The following is a 20,401-nucleotide window of genomic DNA, read 5'->3' as shown; positions in this document are numbered from 1 at the left end:
CTATCATTATGTTTTAGCATTCTTAAGACCAAAGAGTCGGGCAGAGAAGGGGGGATCGCACTTCTGATGCTCTTTCCAAGTAAGTTCTTCAGATAGACATGGCCACGGTTCAGGAACCGTTGGTTCCGGTTCGTGGCCATGTATGAACCGGAACCGGAACCGCAGGGGGCGGTTCCAGTTCCGGCCGGTTCCGGTTTGTAATTTAAAAATTAATAAAATAAAAATTACAGGCCTGGTCCTCCGTCGGTCGTCGCTCGGGTTTCGCGGCCTTGGCCATGGTGGCAGAGGCGAGGTTCAAGGCGGCGAGGAGATGAAGCGGGAGACGGGGGCGGCGGCGAGGGGGAGAAGGAGGGGACCGGGAGGGGGACGGGGACGGGGAGGAGAAGCGGGCAGTCCTCCTCCTCTGGGAGCTGGGAGGGGTCGGGACGAGGGGAGGAGGAGGGGCATCGGCGTCGGCAGCTGCGGCCATGGGCGGCGGCGGGGGTTAGATCTGGGGAGACGGAGGGTAGGCAGAGGAGAAAAGGGGAGGAGGCGCAGGGTAGCAAGGGGGGAGGAGGAGGGGACGTCGGCGTCGGTGGCTGCGGCCATGGGCGGGGGCGACGGCGGTGACAGCGGCGGGAGTCAGATCTGGGAAGACGGGGGGCGGGCGAAGGAGAAAAGGGGAGGACCGGAGGAGGCGCAGAGAAGAGGGGGGAAGGAGGGATTTGGAGGAGGAGGACTAGAGGAGGTAGGGGTGGGAACGTGGGGCTGCAGTAGCAGTTTTTTTTTTTTTTTTGTTGAACCGGGCCCGTAGGCCACGGGCTGGTTCCGGTTCCGAACCGCGGGCCCGATCAACGGGCCGGTCCCAGGTTTGACCCGGGCCGGTTCCGGGCCAAAACCGGCTCGTGGCCATGTCTACCTTCAGATGAAAAATAGTCTCAGAATTATTATGTCCCAAATGTGACTTTCGTGGAAAGGCCAAATTCTTGGCCATTTGCCCTTTTTTCGGGGAAACCTCGTGATTAAAGATAGACTAACATGTCAGTTTTTTGCTTTGACATTACTCGATTCCATCTGTAATAGTGATTGAGTTAAATCGATGAGATCGGGAGAGAGGGAGCAGATGAAGATTCCAAGTGTTGCCATCACCCTGGATCTAGGCAAGCAACCTTTGCCGTCAAGTGCACTGCCGTCAGAAGGTCCCCGGCACACGGCGGCAAGGATCACAAACTTGCCTATACCAAGGCTGTGCTTCCCCTCCCCCTTCTCTCTCTCTCTCTCTCTCTCTCTCTCTCTCTCTCTCTCTCTCTCTCTCTCTCTCTCTCTCTCTCTCTCTCTCTCTCTCTCTCTCTCTCTCTCTAGGTTTGTGATTTTTAAAAATTTTCTTTTTAAGCATGTCCCCGTTTACTTGCTTTCTTTCCCCATGTTAACGCTTGATAGGAAAAGAGTCTTTGCGTGGCACTAACGTGAACGACCAATTTAGCATTTCCATTCGAATTTTGACGGAGGGATTAACATGAACAAAGAAACAGATAAATCAACGATATGATTGCACTAAAAGAAAGTTTTAGGGATGATATTGCACGAATCGAAAAAGTTCAAGAATTTACTATGGCTTTATCCCTCTCGTCATTGCACAACCAGGTGAAATTTGGGTGGACTGAACCAAAGTACAAGCCCAACTATTTATGAAAAGACTAAGTAATGTCCTAGATACGAGCCCAACACACACTTACCTACTTCTAAACAACTAACAGGAAGCCCGAAAATTCAGACCGGCCCGACCTAGAATTCAAATGCCTGAAATGGTCGACCCAGTCTTCAGGCCTTTTTTATTTTATGTTCAGGCCGGGCCCAAAATTTAGGCTCCACATGGTGGAACTCAAATGGCCCTGACCAGTCCGAAAGTTTTAGTATGTCTATTCATATTTGTGATAAAAAATTAGGAGCTGGGACACTACAAGTGTCAAAACTTGTGTACGGCGCTCACTTTGGTGCTAAAAGTTTTTGCCGGATTATTTAAGTGCCAAACTTTTTGAAAAATGGTCACTTAAGTGCCAACTCCGATCATTTTGGCCGGAAATTCGATGTGGCATTTTTTATTAATTTCTGAAGCCAATGTGGCTCGCCGGAGGATGAGTCAGCATTTTTTATTTTAAATGATTTTTTTTCCTTTTCTTTTCTTTTTTTTCCTTTTCTCCCCTCATTAGCCGGTTGCCGGTTGTCGGTGGCCGAGCCGGCCACCGGCGAAGCCCGAGAAGGGCTCGACGAGGGTCACCCTCGCCCGATCTGGGCGAGGCAGCCTTCATCGGCGACAGGCGAGGCCGCCCCTCGCCGGCCATGGGCGAGGCCGGCCCTCGTCAAATTTAGGTGAGGCCGGCCTCACCCATGGCCGGTGAGGCGGCCTCACTGTCGCCGGCGAGGATGGCCTCGCCTAGATCCGGCGAGGCCATCCCTCGCCGGCGACAGGCGAGGCTGCCCCTTGCCGCTCTCGGTCAGCCCTTCCTGGGCTTTGCTAGTGGTCGGCGAGGGGTGGCCTCGCCAGATCTGGGCGAGGCGACCCTTGCTTGTCGCCGGCGAGGGCTGGCCTCACCAGATCTGGGCGAGGCGACCCTCGCTTGTCGCCGGCGACGGATGGCCTTGCTAGATCTAGGCGAGGCTGCCCCTTGCCCAGATCTGACGAGGGCCGGCCTCGCCCATGGCCGGCGAGGGGCGGCCTCGGCTGTCGCTGGCGAGGGCAGCCTTGCTCAATCCTTCCCGGGCCGGCAAGGGGAGAAAAGGAAAAAAAGAAAAGAAAGGAAAAAAGAAAGAAAAGGAAAAAAATATTTAAAATAAAAAATGATGACCGTACATGTTGACTCATCCTCCGGCAAGCCATATCGGCTTCAAAAATTAATAAAAAATGCCATGTCGGATTTCCGGCTAAACTGACTGGAGTTAACACTTAAGTGATCGTTTTTCAAAAATTTGGCACTTAAGTGATCCGGCGGAAACTTTTGGCACTAAAGTGAGTGCCGTACACAAGTTTTGGCACTTATAGTGTCCCAGTTCCTAAAAAATTATGAAAACCCACTTTTTTAATTTCAGAAAGGGGAAAAACATTTGATTCTTACTACTTACCTAAACTCTTGAATAAGGAAAAATATGTTATGGAAAATATTAGTATTTATAAAAAGTAAGTAATCCAAATTAAAATTAAGCAGGTCTTCCCAAATTGCATTTAACATGTGTATTAGGTATAAAATAACACACGCAATTTGCAATAGTATTTTAAAAAAATTTAACTGGAATAATCAAAGAAAAAATGAAACGTACCATAAATCCAATTGCGTCACTTCCGTGCATAAGCATTTAACTACGCACTTTCGTGCATAATCATCCTCGATAACTGGTAAGTGCTAGTACTTGGATTTACAAATTACCAATTTACAATTGAGATCGTTGCTTTATCGTTTTATTATCGATAGGCGGACTTATTTGATTCAAAAATTTTGAAATGAAACTAGGGCTTGTTAAATTTATAGGATCATTACGATCCTTGATGACCTCACAAAAACTTCATAATCACATGCTTTTTGCACTTGAGTTGTTGAGTTCTTAGGTGGCAAGTGTAAGATTTAATTCCATGTTGATAAATATGTAGTTCCTTATCGACAAATGGGGGAGCTCTCTGGCGATAAACATGTCGAGTATATTTTGTCCGTTGAAAAGGTGGGTATGAAATTTTACAATTCTCTACTTGTTCTCTTGTCCACTTCCTGCCGGTTACTGAAAATGATTTGGTTTATCTGGATTTGCTGCTATTCAGCATGTTGGAGTTTACTGATTTGAGTTTTTGGGGTTGACTTGCACCTAGAAAAAGGATAGTTTTGAGTCGGTGGTAATGAAGCACTTGAGATTGAATGGAGCATATTGGGGATTGACCACTCTAGATCTTCTTGGAAAACTTGACACTCTGGATTCAAATGAAGTTGCTTTAAGGATCCTGCAATACTAGCATGAGTTTGGTTTGTACGTCTTGGCTTCTTTTTTGCGATTACCCATGAAAAACATGCAACTAACAGAACCTCCACTCCACATTCTGTGACATCCTGAAAATTAGTCCATTTGGGATTTATAAAATACTGAGTTTTATGATGTACTCGTAGTTAGTTCTCGCCTGGAACTGATCATTCTTGGGATACTAACCAGTAGGGAAATGCTAATTAGGGATTTAAATTCGTACGACTAAAGAAAATTCGATCGTGAATGGACTTTCGACCATAAAATCGTTGAGGTAATATTTTGAGCCACTGTTGGCCGATCCAAGGATAGTCAGGGGTCAGCCCGCCACTGTCATAGTAGTGGATCGCGGGTGATTCCGCCGGACCGCGAAATGACTTGACGAATGATCCTGAACCTATACCAAACAATCGTGCCCCTCGAATCTAGTAATTGATCCTCACGATTTTAATGACAACCGAAGTCATCACGAACCGGATGAACTTGCACGTGACTTGAATTATTGTCAGTCACGAGTCGAATATGCGAATTTCCCCAACAAGCCGCCCGTTAGTTTGAGAAACGCTCGAGTTGCGTTTAATAAAATTTGATTATTTAATTTAGCCCAAATTGGACATCGGAAAAATTTGGAAGTCACAACGGGACGTTTGGACAACGTTGCGGATGGAACGTACAATTTTAGACGGTCCCGATTCCTTCAGAAAAATTCTATTTCGATGAGAATTGAAGAAAGTGACCATTTTGCCCCTAAGAACTTATAAAGGGTTAGTTTTATGGGCAAATGGCATTTTGATCATTTTACCCTCAAATTTGGAAAAGACAATTTTGCCCTTGGAATTATTGAGAAATTACAAGATTACCCTTGGATATTTTCGGTAAGATTCGATTTGGGCCGTTGATTTCAAGATTAGATCGAATCTCGACAGTTGGATCAAAAAGGTTAGAGGGGGCATTTTGGTAATTTGCCACTTTGGGTCAAATTTGCACTATTTAGGTCCAAGACCCTTTCTCTCTCCTCTCTCTCTCTCCCCCATTCGGTTCTCCCCCTCCACCGTGAGCCCCCCCTCCGATCTCTCTCTCTCTCGCCGGACCGCCTCACCGCCCGGACCGCCGTCGCCGCCGCACCCCCACCGTCGCGCCGTCGCCGATCCACCGCCACCACCATCACCTCACGCCATCTCTCTCTTCTCTCTCTCCCTTCCGTTTGAGTGGCCGTGGGTCACAGCCAAAGGAGGCCGCCGCCGCACGCCGTCGCCGCCGCTCACCGCCGAGCCGCGCCACCGCAAGACACCGCCGTCCTCGTCGATTGCCGCCGCTTTCTGTTCTAGCCACGTGAGTCTAGAACTCGGTAAGTCGCGCCCTAAACCCGACTTAGGATATTGGGTATCGATGGGTAATCTTGGGTTGAAATCGGGTTTAGTTGGGGTGCTGATTTGTATGGATTATGAGTAGAATCAATTGGCGGGCCTAGGATTAAATTCGGGAAATTTTTAATGGAGAATTTGAGATCAACAGTGGGCTGTGAGTGGCTGTGCAGTGGGCCGTGATCCGCCGATCGGGACGCAAATTGGATTTTTAGAACCGGTAATTAATTGTGAGAAAGTGCCGTGAAGGGCCGGAATTGATTTGACGCCATTTGGGTGGAGAAAAATGGCAGATTGTACGCTTATTGTGTGTTTGAACTGCGATTGAATTGTGAGGATGAAATTGAGTGCGTGGTTGTGTAATTACATGATTGAACATGCTTGTCGGGTGCACGCTTGGGCCAGATTGATTTAATTGTTAAAATTGGCCATGTCAAATGCTGAGTGAGCATGAATTGTGTGTGAATTGATGCGTGCACGGGCCACGTGTGATTGGCCAGTTGAGTGTGGTAAATGCTTGTTGAACATGTGTATGAGTGAGAAAGCGGATGTGGTATGACCTGTGTTCGTGGAAATTGTGCCGTCCTGAGGCGTGTTCGTTTACGCGGGATGATGCCCGGTATTACCGGAAGACTGCCAGCCTGAGGCGTGTACTTCAACGCGGGTTGCGCAGTAGGTGGTAGATGTTGAGCCTGAGGCGTGTACTTCAACGCGGACAAGAAACATGGCCTGAGGCGTCTACGTTTACGTGGACCCGGAATTGTTGTGAAAAGAGGTTGCAGTGTACCTGAGGTGTGTACTGTAACGCGGGTCACTGGCGAGGTATGTGGAAAAGAGATATTGAGAAAGGAATGAGTGCATGACATGAGAATTGTGCATGCTTGTGATTGTACTGAAGTGCCTGCTATGTGATAATGGTATGTGTGTGATTGTGTGTTTGTGTGATTATCTGGAGGTACGTGATAGCCTAGGTGGGGTTTAGGGGTGTACTTACTGAGATGTAGTCTCACGGTTATTTTAACCAACAATTTTCAGAACCCCGACCTGAGCCATGAATCCTCCGCCACCGCCACCAGAGCGTTTTGGGGTACCAGTGCACACCGAGTTTGAGGTTGCAGAATTTCCTATGGGTGATGGAATGACCTGGATTAAGCATATTTCGACCGTTTTTGTAGAAGTAGGACTACCTCTTTGGGAATCCCATGTTTATACTGCTGGGTTCTTCCGGGATCAGGCCGGGGATGAGTTCGGGCATGTCAGGGTTTTGATGTTCCGTTTGACTTAGTTGGGGATTGGGACCCATCTGCCATACCCCCGATAGATGGAGAGTTGACCAGTACAGAGACTAGTTTAGCTCAGTCTGGGTTGCACCCAGCATCCGCAGCACAAGGATCTTCAGAGGCGGAGCATGAACCCGAGCCCGAAGCATCACAAGCTGAAGATGACCCGATGGACATAGACTTAGAACCAATTCCCGAGGAGGAACCAGAAGAGGTGGAGCCCGAGGTAGAGCCTGATGACGAGTCTGAGGAGTCGGAAGAGCCTGTAGGAGACCCGGAGTATATACTCCCTTTTGAGCAATACATGGATCCCAATTTCGTGCCGGAATACAATTTCTTTGATTTTCTAGCCGAGGAGGATCAGAATGAAGTTCCAGCTGAGTCGGACGACATCAATCACCCGATTGAGATTGAAGCGGAGACGGAGTCTTCGGAGGAGCAAGCTGATCAGGGAAGTTCAGATTCAAATGGGGATGAGTCAGACTCAGAATGGACGCCGAGTAAGGGGCGTACGGGCTAGCATTAGGGGTTCAGAATGATAGATTTTGGAGAGTACCATTTTTGAGGTCAGAATGCCAGGTCATCAATCTTTTGTATATCGGTGGTTTTAAATACGGTGTGCAAGTGTATGTGGTGGCTGTAAACTGTAAATGTTTTATAAGTTTGATAATGAAAACTTGTATATTCTCCCTGACTTTCCCAGTTTCATTTTGTCCGGGTTGATTATGGTTTCCGCTGTGGAATTTAATCTCTGATGATATTATTTGAGGTCGGCGATACCCTGGGATGTCGCATAAATCGACCAGTAGAGGGTGTCGTGCTCTGGATAGGGTTCGGGGCGTGACACATTCAATCGAATATTTCTTATTTGACAGTATGATTAAGATTTTAGCTTGGATTAACAAATTCCATCTATTACAATGATGACCACGTCTTAGGGCTGTTTGTGCAGGCAGCTTTGGTGGAAATATTGGACATGATCCGCATCTGCTGTATACACTCAATGCTTTGCAAGTTTTGGCCCTTTCTGACAAGTTAGATGTTCTTGACATCAATAAGGTGACAGATTGCATCCTTTAGAATAAAGCATCCTAGATTTGCAAATTCTTACCATTGATGCAAGTTCCTTGGTGTTTTTTTTTTTTTTTATGTTTTTAAGTTTTCATCATTATGAGAGTGATAAACTTACCTTAGGCTCTGTTTTGCATGTAAGAGGTCAGATTATGTCATGTCACGGAACTTTGATTACAGTTACTTTATAGTGTGTATATTGCTAGCCAAACATTGACAAGGTTCTCATTTCTCATATAGCCACATAAGGCTCGCTAATTCCGGAGTAGAATTACGCATAAAACAATGAAGCACCAGGGAAGTAAATTGAGATGCACAACTGCCTGACCAAGCACCTTGCGACGAAGTGGCTCATTTTTCTCTCTTCTTTCAGTTCAAATCAGAAGATTGTTGCAAAACGGAGAACGGGAACGTGGGAGAAATCATTAAGCTACAAGATCTGGTGCTTCTGCTTCAACATATGACAAAGCCGTGTGTACTTTGTCCAGCCAATTGTCCAGTCGGCCATGCAGTAATTTGACCTGTGGAATCCCCAAAACTCTTGGCCGCACCCATGAAACGTATACTGTCCCCTCAACTTGATCGATTATGCCCTCCACAAGATGAACCTGAGTTGAGATTCTAATGATTAGACTACTGTAAAATAAGGTAAATGCTTGAATATCGGTTTTCCATTTAGTATGCTAGAGCAGAGAAGGTGCAAGCAATTACAACATCCATGTATTTGCCATTACGGCGTATGCAAGAAAAGGAAATTGTACTCTAGATTTTGAGCAACAGCATACTGACACATATCCAAAGCTCTTCTATTCTTACACCACAAATAGTGGGGGTCAGTCCACAAGCATGAATAAATAACTCAAAAGTAATCATCTTTTACACCCCCCAATAATGAAACTTAGCATCAACGTTAAAAGAATAAAAAGAAATGCCGATTGGCATTGACCACCACTTATTGTATAATACTATTTATGGTTGATTAATACTAGCTAAGTCTCTTAATAGGGGGGCATGTTCACAGCAGTCACTTTAGGCACATTCCGTGCAGCCAACCCACAAACTTCTAGCCCCTTCAACCATATGCAGCAGACCTCAAATTACCAATGGAAAATACAACTGCCCAATATATGAAACAAACAAACCTGGTTATCCCATTTAATTCTGTATGAAGAACCGAGAAGAGAAGCATTGATTGCTTCATTTTCAATCATTGAGAGCTCCTCACAGGCAATAAAGAGACATTGGAAACTCATTAAAGAGACCATTATATATACTTACAGACAAACTCTTCATGAGAACATGCTCAACATCCCGTGTAGAAAGCTTTTGTGCGCTCTGCATTAACATTCATGGGAATGGTTCGATCCTCAGATGGTCGACTCCGAAAATTCACATCGCCGTTCTCCATCAAAGCTGTAATAAACTCTGTTTCCCAAATTATGTAACTTTCTAATCTTAATTCAGCTCACCAAATACACATAATTCTTGTAATACCCCAACTAACAGATGCACAACACGCCGGCACATGATTACAAGCAATCGAGCAGTCCACACAGAAGCATAGCAACATAACTAGACTAGGCTTTCCAATAGTCAAACAATTGCAAAAGAAAGCCGACCCTTATACAGTTATCACCACACGAAGCTAGAGCTAAAGCTCATGCTTAATTACGCAAAGATAAATCACACAAATTACATTTAGCTAAACACCAACCAGCACACCATTCGTGCCTATTCTTCAGCGATTAGCTGGTGATCCAGAGTTTGAGTTCAGGCCCACGCCTCTCACCACTGATGTAGTTAATGAAAGCAACCATCGGAGCCTCATGTGGTACCAAATTCCTCCAGCTGAGCGGCACTGAAGAAGAAAATGTGCACAAGAGTGAAAAGTGGCACTTGAGAAGAACTTCAAACTCGCGGACATCAAACTTGAACCTCGCGGACGACGAACTTCAAACTCGCGGACGACGGAACCTAGGAAAGGAGAGACAACAACGAACGACAGAATTAAGCTTGCGAGGCGTGGGGTCGCCGAGGATCGAGCGACAGCGATTTGCTTGAGCAGCTGGGTAGAGGAAGAAGAACCCTAATCCCAATCCGATTCGTGATCCGAGACTGACTCCGTCTCTCTCTTTATTTTCTTCTCTTTACTTTCCTGGTTCTGCAGAAGGCAATGATAAGGCGAGTTTAAGGTCTCTTGGGCCTAAATTTCTCTTAAGAAAGGTCCCTTTTGTTATTATAGATGGTGAGGGATGTAATGTCCCCCAACCTCACCACCGAAGTTGACACACACACACACACAGCATATGGAGATTCCAAGTAAGATGGGGAATTTTAATAAAGATTGTCCTTGGTTGCACGTTTTAGAATCAGTTCATTGTCTCTCTTCACTAGAATAAAGCAGAAATAGAAAGCAAGCAAAGCAGAAGAAACAGCGATGATCCATGAATAGAAAAAAGGCGCACCGTTTTCTGCAGAATCTCTCTGTAAGACTCCCAAGAGATACGACCACTGTCGGGTAACTCCCCGCTACGTCGTATGTATGTGTGGCACTCATTTCGTATTTTTAAGCTCGATGCGTCAAAAATCATTTTCATTGATCTGCACCCATTAATTACGAACCACTCCAAAAACTCAAATTCGTCAATGCCCTCGATAACCTGTAAGCGCGAGCAATCGCCAATCGTTAACAGTCTCAAGTTCTTCAAGTTTGACAAATCGCCTAAGCTTTTTAACGAAGAGCATTCTTGAACTTTAAATACTTCCAATGATCCGAATGGAGAAACAAATTGAATATCCTGTAAGCTCGAGCAACGGACAATCCATAGCAGCCTCAAGTTCTTCAAGTTTGACAAACCGCCTAAGTTTTTTAATGAAGAGCACTCTTCAACATAAAAATCTTTCAATGATTCGAATGTAGAAACAAATTGAATATCCTGTACCTCCCGGCACCTCGATAGACGGACTATTTTAAGCATCTTTAGGGGGCTTGGGTCATCATTGCTTGCTGTTGTACTTGATGATCTCGGGATCAATGACGGATCGTGAGGACGATGGACGGCCCGATCAAGTTGGGAAAAAGAAGCACTATATGTTATGTGTATTGATGCATCAAAAATTCTTTCCATTAATCTGCACTTGTCGATTTTCAATTCATAGAAATACTCTAATTTTTCAATGCCCTCGACAACCTGTAGGCTCATGCACCGGATAATACTTAAAGCCTTCAAATTCTTCAAGTTTGACAAACCGCCTAAGCTTTTTAATGAAGAGCAGTCTCGAACGGAAAATTCTTCCAATGATTCCAACGTAGAAACAAATTGAATATCCTGTAACTCTGGGAACCCCGACAGAATGAATTTTCGAAGCATCTTTAGGGAGCTTGGATAATGGAAGGCTCCCGTCCAATGATCAATCAACTCAGGAGCTTGTAGTTCATTGCACCCCAGCTCCTCCGGCAGGCAAGCCAACCACTCGGAAGATTTGCAATCCTGAATAAGTGATCTCTCTGACGATTCTAAGACATCGAGTGATTGAACATCATGTTGCTCGTGCACCTTGTTTTCTCTCGATTTTCTCGAACTTGATGAAACCGTCTCCTTTTCCGATGGAGGAAGCCTGTCGAGGTGTACTTGTTTTCCTCGAGTGTCGTAGAGCTCTAAAACTATCAAATTTGATGGAAATTGTTTGAAAGTTGGCAAGTCCAGTCCATATAGAGTAAGTTCTTTCAGCCGAGAAAGGGAACCCCACTCTATAGTTGGTGCGCGGACATTTGGAAAGCAAAAGCGCAGTTTGCTCAGTTTGAATAACTTCCCAATCCACCGTAAGTCGCAAGTTTGAATTATATTTGATCTGGCCATTGAATCAGAGCCATCGGAAAGGACCAGCTCAACTAGATTAGTAAGATACGAGAGATTAGGGACAGTCAACAACGAAGTAGATGTCAGTAGCAAAGCGGTCAAACTTATGGGGAGCTTCGGCAACTCTTGTATCTCATCACAAGCATGCAAGTCCAGTGTTCGGAGTTGACGAAGCTTGCTCATTGTACTGGGCAGTTCTTCAATTGGTGTGCTTGATACATCTACATATGACAAATTTGCTAGTCTACCAATGGAATCTGGTAATCTTGTAATGTTCGAGCCTGATACATCCAGCTTCGTTAACGACTCTAATTTCGAAACTGAGTCGGGGAGTTCAATCAAGCCAAAACAAAACTTAAGAGAGAGGTGCCGCAGACTCCGTAGCTCTCCAATTTGTTTAGGCAATTTTCTAAGTTCGTGGCAGGACTCAACCCTCAAGTGAGTCAGACACCTCAAATTCCCAATAGAGCGGTCAATTTTCGAGAACAAAGAATTGTCGTGAATAGTCAACTTCTCTAAAACTGAGTCCTTTGGCAAGATTGGTGTCCCATGGATCAACCCATTACGCTTAATAGTGAGAACCTTCAATTTCCTTGCCCTCTACAAAAGCCAATGAAACATTGACAGACAAGAAATAAATATGGATTTAGGCTACCAATTTGTATCATATGTCATTTGATCCTCTCACTAAATGAGAAAATTAGATTATAAATCCATCAAATTTTGTCCTTCATTGAATAAGAAAAATAGACTAAGAGGGAAACTGGCGTACCTTGATTAGGCTCTTGAACACATCATCTGTGAATTGAAGCCCATCAAGATTCACCACAATCGCGTTTTCTAGATGCAACAAATTGGTTGCTACCAAATGTTGATTACGGCCATCTTGAACACCACCAATACGAGCGTAACGCAAATCGATCCATCTCAACTCGAAAAGACGGTCCGTAAAGTCACCTTGGCAGTTTACCTCATACAAAGAAAGAAACCGTATACGTGGGAACCGCTTAATTTCCTCCGAAGTGACAGTTTTACGACCTTGCGATGAATGAAAAAAACGGAGTGCTTGAACTTGAACGCTTTCGTTGATCTGCCAATGACATTGAGGAGTAGAAGCAGGAATTTGTCAATATCCCACTATTTTTTTTCGTAGAAGAGAAGAAAAAAAGAAATAGAAGAGTAGCTCCCAAATCAAAAATGTGAATCCTCAATTAAGAAGAGGGTATAAGCAATTTTCTACTCAAATTTGGCCATACTTTACCTCTCTTTTTTTTAATTCGCAAATGATGTCGCCTTCATCCCACAATCTGGTACGATCTTGTCTGGCAATTGCCCTTCCTAGATCTCTAAGCTGATCATGCATCCCAAATCTATCACCATCTAAAACCTTTATCATGCACCTCTGAATAAGGACATCAATGGCTTCCTCTGGGTAAAGCTCACAATCGTCCCACATGTACATTGGATTAGTCTTCTTCTCACCGACGAAAAAGCATGCAACATCCAGGAATATCTGTTGTTGATCCGGCTTTAAGGCATCATAGCTAATCCTTAGCTTTTGCAAGACATCCCCATAAGGTGTTTTCTTTAGCTGCTTTAGCCTGTCTTCCCATATTTTTTCCTTTTCCTGACCAAAAAGCGACGAGCCTATTACTTCAAGAGCTAAAGGTAGTCCATCTACAGTAGAGACAATGCTTTTTGAAAGAGTGTGGTAATTGGCTCGAGGAGAGTCATCATTGAAGGCATGCTTACTAAAAAGTTTGAGTGCGTCTTCGTCGCTCAACCCCTCCATTTCATAATCCTTAAATTTATTCTCAAATCCCCTAATATTCAGCACGCTCTTGTCCCTAGTGGTAACGAGTATCGTAGTACCAGGATACAAAGAATTCACTGGGATTAGATTTTCGATCTGGTTGCCCTTATCGACATCATCCAATACAATTAGCATCTTCTTGTTGCAAATTGTGTCCCCAATCCTCTTGATCCCATCATGAATGCTTTGAATCTTACCAGCCTCTCTAGAATAAGAGATATCGGACAATAATTTTTCTTGCAACTGTTGTAAAGCCGTTTCCCTCACGCGTTCAAGAAAGCTGCAGTTTTTCCTAAACTCAGAACGTAGTTGGTTGAAGATAATGTTGGCCAGTGTTGTTTTACCGATGCCGCCCATCCCATAGATTGCAATTAGCCGCACACCACTAGGGTCGATGTCTAATAAATTGTTTATGGCTGCTATTTGATCCCCCGTTCCAACTAAATCTTTGGTTGCTGGTCTTTGTCTTGTCTCGAGCCTGACCACAACCTCGTCAACAACCTCCTGGATAAGTTCCCCATCGCTGTCACAAAGTTGAACAGTTTCAATTGAGAAAAGGTGACAAATTTACATGTTGACCAACCTTCTTCTAAGCAACCAGGTGGGAACGCGATCAAGTTATGGATATATCAAAATTCAATGTTACCCCCAAAGCTTTGGGAACATGATGAATTACAAACTTGAACGTCCATTACAAGTTTAAGTTAAAGGAATAGAGGAAGAGAAATGTTTGATCTTTATATCAAGCAGGAGAATCAGAATTTCTAGCAAAAAAGGTAGAATAATCAAAATATAAACATTTGATGAATTGCTGTAATGGTAGATTTACTTATTTCTTTCGACGTGGAAAAGAACTTTGCAAAGGCAACAGTTCCTTAATCAAGTTCTTTAGCATACGATAGGAATCTTAATACATACATGGATCAAATTAGTATAGAAAAGATGAAGCAAAGCCAAATTTTTCATACGATGGAAAATAGGTGAAAAACGAAATTATAATAACCCTATTAGGTCAGAATTTTTTTTGGAAATCTACTGATTTAAAAAAAATAAAAGAAGAATTTGAAACTTTCTGTTTAAAATAGGGAAATTAGAGTTTGAATATAATTAATGAATTTTTATAAGAACTATGGTCCGATTTTACAAAATTATTTTCACAATCGTGGTTAGAACGTTACCCTGAATATTTCTTCGACTCCTTTCCACTGATGCCGCCAACATTCTTGAGAGCCTGTTGCCACGTCTCTATATCCTTGGAGCTCAACTTTTTATTCCGATCCTCCATCTTTCGCTCCAATTCCAATATGGCCTTATTGTACGACTGGGTGTTCAACTTCACGTCATCGGGTGTCACGTCGTAGAAGATGGGCAATATGACCTTATTGCCATCTTCTTTAGAGGTGTTCACCATCGTTGCAAGCTCCTGAAGGCACCAGTAACTTGAAGCGTAGTTTTCGGTGAAGATGGGTATGTAGAGCTTGGAGTCGTTGATCGCTTGTGGAAGGTTGTTGCTAATTCTTTCACCAAATCGAAGTTCCTCGTCATCCATGAAAACACGAATCCCGGTGTGGAACAAAGCATGATAGAGGCTGTTGGCGAATGTGCGACGAATATCGGGCCCTCTAAAACTCAGGAACACCTCGTACTCACCTCCTGATGTATTACCGGTGCTCGTTCCTGTCTCTGGGCTCGCCATAGGATCTCCCTTGGCACTTAGCAGGGTCAGCCCGCTCTCTCTCTTTAATAGACACTGTTAAAATACTTCTTCTAGCAAATTTGCACAAAGCCTTCTGGTTCTCGAATGGGAAAAGCCTTTATTACATTCTTAATGTGAAAAGCTTTCTCCACCGGATCATCCTCCCTCAGGAATTTACAGAGGGAGAACCAGGGCGTTACATTAGAAAAGGAGAAAAGGGATGTTTAATATAGGGACGTTTGTATTGCGTGACTCACGGGGTTTAATTGAAAGTTCAACGCATACAGGCAACTTCGATGGAGCTTCCAATTTATAGTCAATAAAGTTAATAAAATGGAGGACAATAATGGAGGTGTACCTTCTTAACATGCCCAATTTCTTTCGAGTTTCTTCTTCGTGCTTTTCACTTTGTGCTTTTGAACTTTTGGATAAAAAAATATTTGATTCTCAAACATTAAATCATTTATGATTATTTTGTGGATATGTCTATAGTTGGACGTATTTAAAATTCCAATCCAATATTGTAAATTCACAATTTATCTATATAAATGCATAATAACAAAATATTCCTAAAGAATAGCCACTTATTATGACACATGTGACCCTGCATAATTAGAAAAATCTCCTTCATACTACAGGGAATTGGATTTGTTGCTTGCACCACAAAAAATGCTCCACTTAAGCACTACCTAACCATATGATTCCTACTCACTATAAAATATTTATTTTGATCTTTTCGCTTAAAGACTTACTTTTTATTATAATTAATTTTAACCACTCAAATATCATCATAAAATGTGACTTTATATTAAAAAGCATATGATTGTGCAAATCTTTTACTTTTACGCAAATGGACTATCTATAGGTGAGGAAATGCAATGATGGCCTGTCAATGGCTATGATGCCACTCCATCGTGGTGCTGCTTTGAGCGTGGAAATAAAAGCAAGAGAAACCACGATGGTCTTGACCATAAGAGATGACTTTGCTCAGCTGAAGAAAGGGAAAAGGAGATTAATGACGGCCATTGCCGATATGGGCCAAAAGAGTAAAAGACGAAGAAAGTTACATTGATGGTGTCTTCTTCATTTTGGCTTGTTTTATTTACATATGTTTTTCGTGGCGTTATTCGCTGCTTTGACTTGTTGACTAAATTGGTGCAGTGTACGAAGTCTTCGAGAGGATGACTTGTCCACATTTTTCTTTATCTCATTTACAACACTAAGTATCCAAATCATTCGACTCAATTAACATCAATTTATACACGCAAATCGCTCCATGCATGTGCGTTAGGTTAGCTCCAATCACAAGATGGCTAGTGAGACACTCCAGGTAGACACCGTGATCGAATCTGAACAAAATGTTGTTTCAAGAATAGCATTCAAAATACACATGATGCATTCATGACGGTTTATACGAACCTAACTCTGCACAAATTATGTACAAAACAACAATCCTTCCAAAGACATGGCAATCGTGTGTCATAACTATGATCATCTTCGATGCATTACTTTATACAACTTAGCAACACCTTATGGAAACGCTATGAGGATGTACATTCTATGCTTTCAAACTATTGCCTAAAACGATTGGAATACATAAAAAACATTCATGCTTACTTTTTAGTAAATTGGAAGATCATGCGATACCATAATATAATATCCCCAAAAATGCCAAAACACCATTCATTAAAATCACGTTTCTACCTTTTAATTAATCATGCATGTCGCACACAACTTTAATAAATCCGAAAGGTTTTTGGCATGAAAAAATAGAGGTTATTGGAATATTAATTAAGAATTAAGCCATCTAATTAGTCTTGTGGTGGCTAAACATGCTAATAAATAACGTAATTTAGAAGGGCACATCAATAAATATTTAGTATTCTCAGGTGGAGGCACAATGCATGTAAAGGTGACGTCCCCTTCTTCACTCAAAAGAGAGAGATTCCTTCTTATTGGTCAGGGAACATGTGAATTTTTGGGTATCATACACGGACTGGCTAGGTTGAGAGAACAATTAAAAAATTTATACTTGCACCTAGGTATACGGTGAGATTTAATAGAATCACTGCCAACTGTTCTAAAAACTTAAGGTATAAAATGAATGTACGGTTTATTATTTAAACATTCTAACATACACTATATATTTATTTACATACACATATGAGCACAAACTTAAGAGTAATCCAGGAGTCGTCAATAAGTGCTCTTGGATAACGTTTCATGTTTTGAAATATTGAATATGTTTTCGACATTAAAGAATTTTAAAAGGAGCTTCCAATTCTCTTAGATAACTCTAATTTTATCATCAATTATGAGTTTAAGCTTATAAATATTGGTCAATATCTTAAGAAAATAAAATATATTTTTTTTGTGCATTTATTCATGATTGCCTAATGCAAGTTTCTTAACACGTCATCTCACTTTTCAGAATACTTCATATTTGTTCTACATTTCAGATATTTCGCCATTACCCTTTTTTGGTATACATTACATGCGTCCTTATTTTAAATGGTGATTATCCTCGCCTTGAAAAAGATAGTGCATATGAAAATATTTATTTTTCCCAAAACTTTCAGCACTCTTTTCCCAGTCACGTAACTGCTCCCCCTACCAAACGAGTACCCATATCCTAGAAGGGTTAGGCAAGGCACTACATGACCTATTTGAAGACCGTATCGATCAAGTTTTGAGGGCTATATATGTATCAAAGTGGCTGTTCAAGGTTGGCCAAATTAGCAAAACGCTCTCAAAGGTTGTTATTAATTCTTGGGAAAAAACCACCAAAAACCCCAAACTTTGCCATCTGTGACACATTTACCCCGAACGTTTTTTTGTGTCACCAAAAACCCCGAACTTTGCTTTTTGTGACACATTTACCCCAATGTATTTAGTCCATGGGCATTTTCGTCTTTTCTGCTTTTTCTTTTTTTTTTTTTTCCTTTCCGTGAGGGGGCCTCGCCGGTGTTAAGGCGAGGCTGCCCTCGCCGGCGTCCCAGCGAGGCGGACCTCGCCCGACGCCGGCGAGGGTCGCCCTCGCTCGGGCGAGCGAGGGCGGCCCTCACCCGAGCTCGGGCGAGGTCGACCCTCGCCGGGCGCCGACGAGGTCGACCTCGCTGAGCCGGGCGAGGGCCGCCCTCGCTCGCCAAGGCGAGGGCGACCCTCACCGGCGTCGGGCGAGGTCCACTCTCGCCTGGGCGAGCGAGGGCCGCCCTCGCCCGATCTGGCGAGGTCGACCCTCGCCGGCGTTGGGCAAGGGTCGACCTCGCTGAGTCGGGCGAGGGCCGCCCTCGCTCGCCCGGGCGAGGGCGACCCTTGCCGGCGTCGGCGAGAGTCCGCCCTCGCTGGGCGACGAGGCGGCCCTCGCCCGGCGCCGGCGAGGGCCCCCTCGCCCGACGCCGGCGAGGCCCCCTCGCCGGAAAGGAAAAAAAGAAAAAAAAAGTGTAAAAAAAAGAAAAAGCAGAAAAGACGAAAATGCCCATGGACTAAATACATTGGGGTAAATGTGTCACAAAAAGTAAAGTTCGGGATTTTTGGTGTCACAAAAAAAAGTTCGGGGTAAATGTGTCATAGATGGCAAAGTTTGGGGTTTTTGGTGGTTTTTTCCCTTAATTCTTGTGCTTATTCTTTCAAAAACAAATCTCATGCTTCTAATCGTAATTCTCCAAGAGAGTGTTAATGTAATTCTTGTGCTCTCAAAGGTTGTTATTAATTCTTGTGCTTATTCTTTTAAACAAAAATCTCATGATTTTAACGGTAATTCTCTAAGTGAGTGTCAATGTAATTATCGTAAAGAGCACTCTGAGTGTCGAGTGAAATAACTGTCTTTGCAGAGTGAGCTATAGTCCATTGCGGAGAGGCAACTTCATGGTGAACGCTTTTAAAGGTTTCAAGGATTGCATTAGTGGATTCCAACCTTGTTATTGGGCTATTAAAACTGGGTTAATGGAAGAGGATAAGTAGATAGGTCGAACCACTATAAATTGCTTTGCAATCTCCTTAATCTGTTATTTTGTTTACATTTTTGTTGATGGAAGATATTTGCTCTGTAGTGTGTATTTTGTCTACAAACATTATTTCATCCTCTACACATTGTTTTGCACGAAAAAAAATTATAAGTATCTTACAACAACCATTTTATTTGTATAAAATCGAGTGAAATGACACCAGTTGTTCCTATATTCTTGCCCAAAATTCAAAACCATCCCTACACTTTTTTTAATCCAAAATCGTCCCTGTATTTTAAGAAAGGGTCATCCCTCGTCTTGCTATTATGTCGCTCCATTTTCCGTTCGATTTGTGCTAATGTGGACAATCGGAACACTGAGTAGAAGCCATATCGCCATCAGCAAATTTTGGCATACCATATCTCTCTGTACCAAATCCGTTTCAAGTGAGTTTACTGTAAAAAAAAAAAAAAAACTCTTTTGAATTACTAAAAGACTCAAAACTCCTCCTACCCAAAATCAAGCAACTTCGCAGCAGTGCAGCTTCCAATTTATAGTCAATAAAGTTGATGACTTTACAAATAATAAGATGGAGGACAATAATGGAGGTGGTGTACCTTTTCACATGCCAAATTTCTTTCGAGTTTCTCCTTTGTGCTTTTTACTTTTTGCTTTTGAACTTTTGGATTTAAAAAAACTTGATTCTCAAACATTTAAATCATTTATGATTATTCTATAGCCATATCCATAGTTGGACATACTTAAAATTCCAATCCAATATTGTAAATTCACAATTTATCTATATAAATGCAATAATAACAAAAAGTCCCTAAAGAATCGCCTCTCGTTATGACACATGGAACTCTGGATAATTAAAAAAATTTCCTTCATACCACAGAGAATTGGATTTGCTGCATTCACTACAAAAAGTGCTTCACCTAAGCACTACTAAAGCATAAGAAACAACTATGCTCAGCTGAAGAAAAGGAAAAGAAGATTGATGATGGCCACCGCTGATGTTAGAGATTGATCAATGGTCTTCTACGCAGTTTCGCAGAAAGCCTCGCGGTTCTCGAATGCAAGTCGAGGACTTTGATGTTAAAGTCATGACGATTGACGAAGACTTTTGAGACTTCTAGGAGACTGTTTAAATATTTTGCGTTGATTAATTTAACTAATGCCTTTAGGATACTCGTTAGTGAGATCTTTATAAAAATAACACAACATTTCACATATTTATAGTGAAATAGTTATGATAATATATATATATATATATATGTATTTTTACGTTTTGATAAAAAAAGATTTCATATTAAATAAAATTTATAATTTGAATTATTAAAGTATCCCACATCGGTTGCCTATGCGGTTTATGCCCGAAGCCCGATA

At 42.7% G+C, this 20,401-nt stretch overlaps 1 protein-coding gene, 2 long non-coding RNA genes and 1 pseudogene across 4 annotated transcripts; 1 reads left to right on the top strand and 3 right to left on the bottom strand.

Annotated features, from left to right (window-relative positions):
* Window positions 1-30: 30 nt before the first annotated feature.
* On the top strand, window positions 31-8,429 carry LOC115664275 (uncharacterized). Of its 2 annotated transcripts, none has more exons than XR_008815767.1 (3): window positions 31-79; window positions 7,578-7,684; window positions 8,070-8,429. It is a non-coding gene; the product is annotated as an uncharacterized LOC115664275 (long non-coding RNA). The 2 variants fall into 2 exon arrangements; XR_008815768.1 differs by having other exon boundaries at window positions 7,937-8,429.
* Window positions 7,976-9,377, bottom strand: LOC115664274 (uncharacterized). The gene is made up of 2 exons (XR_004003560.2): window positions 8,975-9,377; window positions 7,976-8,304 (listed from the first exon to the last, which is right to left on the bottom strand). It is a non-coding gene; the product is annotated as an uncharacterized LOC115664274 (long non-coding RNA).
* Window positions 9,378-9,619: 242 nt separating this feature from the next.
* On the bottom strand, window positions 9,620-12,459 carry LOC130137136 (putative disease resistance protein At4g19050). Its single transcript, XM_056307899.1, has 3 exons — window positions 12,329-12,459; window positions 10,162-12,156; window positions 9,620-9,670 (listed from the first exon to the last, which is right to left on the bottom strand). The coding sequence occupies exons 2-3, from the start codon at window positions 11,737-11,739 to the stop codon at window positions 9,620-9,622; spliced, it is 1,629 nt and encodes a 542-aa protein (XP_056163874.1). The 5' UTR covers window positions 11,740-12,156; window positions 12,329-12,459.
* A 358-nt stretch (window positions 12,460-12,817) lies between these two features.
* Window positions 12,818-15,363, bottom strand: LOC115664273 (disease resistance protein L6-like; annotated as a pseudogene).
* Window positions 15,364-20,401: the final 5,038 nt, after the last annotated feature.

Source organism: Syzygium oleosum, unplaced genomic scaffold, assembly GCF_021117445.2.
Source record: "Syzygium oleosum isolate NSW1041296 unplaced genomic scaffold, Sole_v2.1 Sole_v2.62, whole genome shotgun sequence".
Lineage (NCBI taxonomy): Eukaryota > Viridiplantae > Streptophyta > Magnoliopsida > Myrtales > Myrtaceae > Syzygium > Syzygium oleosum.
This window is presented reverse-complemented; position numbering and strand designations above follow the sequence as displayed.

Excerpts from the sequence above, each read along its gene's own strand:
- LOC130137136 (XM_056307899.1), bottom strand. The coding sequence starts at position 11,739 with ATGAGCAAGCTTCGTCAACTCCGAACACTGGACTTGCATGCTTGTGAT. Across the intron at positions 9,671-10,161 it reads GAGAGATTCTGCAGAAAACG|GTTCCGTCGTCCGCGAGTTT; the intron begins GTGCGCCTTTTT and ends CTCCTTTCCTAG.